Here is a 6,278-nt window from a genome sequence, read left to right on the forward strand (position 1 = left end):
AAGTTGCAACGGAGTTGATCCAAGACCCCCACTAGGGTCAACTCGGATTTATGGAGAAGAAATCTGGGACCCTCCACTAGGTCCATTGAATCTTGTAGAGAGAGAAGGAGAGAGAAACAGAAAAGAGAGAAGAGGGAGAAAAGATGAAATGGGGGAGGGGAATGTGGTTGTTCCATCCCTCAGTAGGAAAGAGGAAGAGGAGGCAAGAGGGGTGGTGATCCGGTGATGGCGTTGGTAGAAGACCGACAGCACGAGGTGGTGATGGCGCACGGCTGGCGAGGAGAGAGAAAGACCGGCGTGTGGATCGGCCTCGCTCTAGCACTAGACCGGCCCAAAAGAAAAGGAGGGTTTCACAATACAAGTTCCTCCCACAGTATTAATTAGATAAAGGTCAAATTACATATATATTTTAGCTCCAACGCTATGCAATCCTGTTGGCTTGAAATATGGCTTTCTCATCATAATTAAGATGCGATTACTTGTGAATTCATCATGTCCTCTAGTTTGGGGGATCACATTGTGAAATTTTTCCTCATTCGGATATCATACATGCCTAGTGTTAGTACAGGAGGTTCTAGCTCAATCTATAAACTGATATAGGAAGCAAGAGACTAGGAGGGAATAATTAATACATGCGGAACTTCTTCGGTTGGCTGAAGTAAAAAGATCAGAGACTAAATCAAAAAAATGATCAGCGGTGAAACATTGATATAATTTATTAGATGGTTTGATGAAGAATTTTGCAAACCCATACATGAGGATATCTCCCATCTCATTCATTCTCAAACAACCAGAAATAATAAATTCATACTTCCATAGCAGAGTGCACGCACAGAACAACTAGTTCATTGACATCGTTGTTCTTAGGCTGGAAACCGGAGAAGGAGAGGGATGGGATTGAAGGAGTTTGGAGGAGCTTCCCACACAGAAAACGCGCTAGTAGAATTCATCCATTTCTTAGCAAGATCTGGATAGTGGCGTTGGATGACGTCTCTTAAACTCTCCGTACTGTTTACCCACTTGAAGCCCTTCTTTGTGTATGTCTCTTCGTTGAAATAGCTTGTGAAGAAACGGTCAGCTTCCAACCTCCTACTCATAGTGAAATTAGACTGTAAGTAGTCGTACAACCTCATATGAAATCATACAATTAAATAAGGAGATGAAAATCCTCATTGTTTTTACCTTGATGCCATTATAATGAAGATAAAGAAAGCAGTTTCACTAATGGCAAATCCCTTGATCTTTTTCTCTGCCATGAGACCTACTAGAAGATCCAACTTCTCAACATCATCACCATATACTTCTCTTAGAGTCTCAACTGCTTCATGGTCATCAGTTAAATCCTCCCATTTGGATATGGGAATCATTAGCAAGCCCCTTCTGAATTGGTTGTACCTTGGCGTACTTCTCTCCCGGTCTCGATAAACTATTTGAACAACCATAAAACAATCATCAGCTTCCATATATACCATATGCATGGAGCAATGTGCATGTACCATATGCATGTATTTGTGGATGGTTACCTTCAAGGGCAGGCATGTCGACGTGATCTGGCCGTTCGCTTCCATCAACATTTTGTGGAATAAGGTTTCTAAAGAACCAAGGGTAGTTCCATAGCTCGAGAGCACCACACGCTTGGTGGCCCATTGATACTAACTGCCTTTCAAATCCAATCTTGGTTAAAGTTGATTCTCCTCTTATGCCTACTAGATCCTCCATTTGGATGCTGTTTGGTGAATGACATCATTATAATATAGTATATGCATTAGAAATAAAAAACAAAGAAAAGGAAATGCGTGAGGCAAAGAACAAGGGAATAAATGGAGATAAAAATAGATGCCTACTCTTCAAGGTATTCGGGAGATTTGTTTGGCCCGGGATTGGTGTTGATGTTCCTAAGTGTAAGGCTGTCTGGAAGAAGCGAGTGCATTCTATAAACACTCGTGAACTCCTCGGTCAAGGAATATGGAACTCCATGATTGTTTGGCTTCTGCAATCCCACAAGCCCGGAAAGAGCAGGCCCCCCTATGTGCCCAAAGATGTCCTTAATAGTTTTTCCTAACAATCCATACCTGCAAAAGAAAAGTGCAAATGCTTTCAGATTAAGTGGATGTGTGATTCAGTCTTAATATTACATGCATGATATTTTTTTTTACCAATTTGCGTGCATCGCCGCGTTCATTGTGTGGGTCTTGAGAAGCTCTACGGTCCAATCAATTGTGTGAATCTTTGCAATTACTGCAGATGTCACCAGTTTAGCATAGCGGTACAACTCTTGATCATTTAGATGGGGATATTCTGCCTGTAGGAGAGCAAAAACCATAACTGTTAGCATAGATTAAAACTTGAGGGTTTTGAGCTTTCCAAACGTAATAACCAAATGCATGCAAATGAAAGCCATGTATTTGTTGTACCTTAAGTGCATCACAGACAGCATTGTGCTCTTTAATGAAAAGGGCTTGCAAAGTTGACACTCCAGCCCAGCTATTACGGATGTCACCAGATATAGCTATTCCTTCATCATCATGATCAAGAAGGTTGTTAGCTCCAATCTTCAATTTCCCATCGACAAATGTCCTCACTTTGTCTGCCTTCTTTTCTTCACTCCCATAAATAGCACTTCCATCCCTGGACAAATTATTGGCCATATGATTTTTTTTATTATTATTTTTTTGATGAAAAGTAAGAGCCATAGCGCCACCTATCTTCAGAGAATGATGCAGATTACAACTTGACACTCAAAAAATAATCGAATTAATATTTTAACATAGTTTTTGGCCAGACGGCAGCCACTATCATTAATTGTGACAATCATAGTCATCCAATTAACTATAATTTGACACATTGAGGTTCTATATAAATATAGAAAATTCTAGTCTTTTACTGATAGAAGTTATGTTATGCCTCCGACCCGAGATCACGAGTCAATAAGGGTCGCGGCAACCACCGCACACTCATAGAAAACTCTTCCCATAAGCATGCAAGACATTTCAATATGATATCATAAGTATACGGCGGAACAATTTAAACTAATAATATGCAAATTTTATTTCATCAACTAACTCAACCTACAATATCTCACAATTCTAATCTTAGCCTAAGGTAATACATCAATTTAAATAAATTCTAATATAAGATAACTATAATTTGACCCTTTAAGGTTCTATTAAACATAGAAAAATCTAGTCTTTTGCTGATAGAAGTTAACTACGAGTGAAAATGAGTGGCTCGAAATTGGTTGCATATTGCATATATATATATATTGAGAACATGTCAAAGGGATTGAGCAACAAACATAGGAAAGGTCAAACTAGGACTTTGTCCAGACATCCAAGAGGAACGTTATATGGTTTTCATATTGTTCCAGTCATTGATGTGGTTTTATTTTCCTCCTCGTTCTCATCTAGAAGAGATGTCAATGCCCTCACGCAAAAGGCCGGCTGAAACAGTGGAAAACTCTGCTTGGGCAATCACGTAGTTATGCTTTCACAGCATAACTTCTTTTTGTATTTTTTATGCGAGATTTTGGTGTTGTTATAGCATTTCAAAGATGACTTAGGTCATGACCAAGTCAAGTCAACTGATGCACTTGTCAAAACCGGAGTAGACTGGGTTGGACAAGATTATGTTCTTTTTGAGAAGAAATGGACAGGATTAGGTGATAGATGGTCTAAATAGGACTATTCACCAGTCAATGAACTTTTTGAATCTTATCTAGGACCTAGCCTTACTTTTGGAGTATTATTGCAGTCTAACTTATAAATTTATTACCATACCATCGTCAAACCTATGATGGCATCGTCATCACTAGTTTTATGGAAAGATGCAATCAATGTATCCCTTGCACAAAGAGGAAGAGGCTCATGGATGAAGCGAATTTTGTTGGCCTTCCTTCATGAGCAAATTGTCCTCGGATTGCATGCATCAATACTAACAACAATATTTGTTTCAGAGAAACATTAGCACGAAAAAATAACAAAAAAAAGAACACAAACAACAAAGCCATGGAACATTAGTTAACCTTAGCATGGAAAACTTACCACCAGTGGGTCCGGATATTTTTATGGCCAGTCTTGATCCCTTTTGTATCAATCCCAATCTCTTTAGTTTGATAGAACTTAAATGACTTGAGTGGGCATTCATTAGCCACTTCCGGTGGAGCTGTAAGTTCTACCTGTGGCATTCATCAAAAAAAAAAAAAGAAGAAGCAGCAAATAGGCGCACTCAATCAATATAATTTTTAACAAGAAAGAAAATAGATATAATTCATATTTGCCACCCTTGGGAACATGACTCCTTTGGGAGGAAAAATTCTTTCCGTAAGCCAAAAGAGTCCTGGAGGTTAATTCTCTCCGGGCAATAAAAAGCATCCTACCCACCCCCGCTACGTCCTTGTAAACACTTCAGCTAATTTAGATAGCACAATCCGCCTTCTAATTAATAAGAAGTAAAAGGGAAAAAAAGATTAAAATAAAATCTTTGGAGCTCTTTGTAGCTTCTAGCACTTGACCTTCCTTTTTACCTGCTGAGTGTCCTCAAGGTGGTCCATCCAGTCATGCACCATGAACTGAATCCAAGCAGCTGCAATCAAGTTGAACTGCTTGCCCGTATCCTTGTAAGTCCTCCGAGCCAAAAGTTTTGTGGCCACCACCACCGGGTCAGGGCTCGTTAGCTAAACATCTCACCACCACGGCATCGTATTAATAGAACATCTTCCAAATCTTCCAAAAAAAAAAAAAAACTTAGACGCGACGCTGCTAATTACCTTCTGTTCCATAGGAGGCATGTTCCTCCCAAAGAACGTAAGCTGACTGCCAGCCTTATTGTTCTCTGGATCATTATATTCTCCATTCATGGTTCGGTAAGGATAGTCGTGAGGGTTGAATGGAATCCCGTCGATCTTGCCAACGTTGAGCAGGTTGTATTTATCGTGGAGAGCTCGACGCCTCTCCAAGTAGACCAAACCCAGAAGAACAGGCAGCTTGTGCCATAGATTCAGCCTATCCAAGGTGTGCACAAACTGCAGTATAATAAAAGAAAGACAGTAGTTAGAAGATGGTAGCAAGAGAGATGATTATTTCTGAGAATGGAGTTGATCAAGAGTTCGATGGGAGTTATTACTAGAAAGCTAAGCTTATCGCCGAGGGACATCCTTGAGAGGACCCCATGGAAGTCTGGGTGGACGAAGGGACGGAACAGGCACAGGCACATAGTTAGGTTTTGGTAGTAGCAAAGGTTTCGGAGATGTCGTTTAAGGTGCAACATTGAAGAGGTATATAAAGACAAGGTGAGTGGAAGTTGGACAAAAGATAAGCATTGAACACGTTATAACGTACGTCATACACGTATAATAAAGAAGGGACGTGGTCTTTGCTCGTCAGAGGCGGCTGCGTTGGTGACATGATCTTTTTTTTTTGGTAACCTTGGTGACATTTCTTTATGTAATAGCTTTTGTAACAAAGCATTAGATAAGGCCGCCATACATTTTATTAGTAATCAAATGGATATGAAAACACATTAGATAATTTACAGTCCCATACTTTGCTAGCAGCCGGTTAATGGAGAGCAGAATTTAAGGTTCGATTTGATTGAAAAGTAGAGAGCCCAAATACAACAAGCAATTAATTAGTCATGCCAACCACCCGCACAGCTTGAATGCTGGATGATCTAGTCAGGAGAATTGATACTTGAACATTTAATTAAGTATAAATGCTTGAACATTTAGGTGTAGTACCGGCTGTGTGCATTTTCCATGTCATTCATGTGCCCACAAGTTTATTCTTTCTTATAATTTAGATTTAGAATAGACGCGCCCTATTTACTTAGCAACCCAGATATTTTACATTCAATCCTAAATTAATGATGCATTCTCAAATATTGAAATATCAATGATTATAATACAGTTAGATCCTTCACTTTCTCTTTCAAAAAAAATAATAAAAAAAAAAGAAACACAAAAAGCTTCATATAGTAGCATCCAAATTTTATTTGTGGATATAATATTCTACTCATCTTAGCGTTTTAACCTCCATACACTATGCTACGCTGGTAACCTCACAAAGGCCATCCACAATTCATAATCTTCAATATCTCATGCTTTGTTTACCGAAAAAGAACGCGTGCTTTCACATGAAGAGATCATGACCGTGCTTTGGTTTTTTCTCTTTTCTTGCCTAGAATTCCTAATAAACAGAAATTTTTTGCTAAAAGGACAAAAAAACAAAAGAGTGTCGAGAAAGAATTCGAATTCAAAACTTCTACTCTGATACCTTATTGAA

The 6,278-nt window shown here is 39.1% G+C and overlaps 1 protein-coding gene across 1 annotated transcript; it reads right to left on the reverse strand.

Moving 5' to 3' along the window:
• Nucleotides 1–688: 688 nt before the first annotated feature.
• On the reverse strand, nucleotides 689–5,236 carry LOC103698676 (alpha-dioxygenase PIOX-like). The gene is made up of 10 exons (XM_089930475.1): nucleotides 5,122–5,236; nucleotides 4,766–5,020; nucleotides 4,523–4,672; nucleotides 4,041–4,174; nucleotides 2,415–2,628; nucleotides 2,157–2,302; nucleotides 1,845–2,072; nucleotides 1,524–1,726; nucleotides 1,183–1,426; nucleotides 689–1,089 (listed from the first exon to the last, which is right to left on the reverse strand). Exons 1-10 carry the CDS (start codon nucleotides 5,209–5,211, stop codon nucleotides 864–866), a joined length of 1,890 nt encoding a protein of 629 aa, XP_089786601.1. The 5' UTR covers nucleotides 5,212–5,236; the 3' UTR covers nucleotides 689–863.
• Nucleotides 5,237–6,278: the final 1,042 nt, after the last annotated feature.

Source organism: Phoenix dactylifera, chromosome 1 (genome assembly GCF_051530095.1).
Source record: "Phoenix dactylifera cultivar Ajwa chromosome 1, Ajwa_hap1_PhDact_Kaust_v1.1, whole genome shotgun sequence".
NCBI lineage: Eukaryota > Viridiplantae > Streptophyta > Magnoliopsida > Arecales > Arecaceae > Phoenix > Phoenix dactylifera.

Bases quoted from the DNA above. Each gene is read 5' to 3' on its own strand.
- LOC103698676 (XM_089930475.1), bottom strand. From the start codon at position 5,211: ATGTGCCTGTGCCTGTTCCGTCCCTTCGTCCACCCAGACTTCCATGGG. The intron at 5,021-5,121 runs GTAATAACTCCC...ATTATACTGCAG, and splicing joins GCGATAAGCTTAGCTTTCTA to TTTGTGCACACCTTGGATAG. The intron at 4,673-4,765 runs GTAATTAGCAGC...TGAGATGTTTAG, and splicing joins TGCCTCCTATGGAACAGAAG to CTAACGAGCCCTGACCCGGT.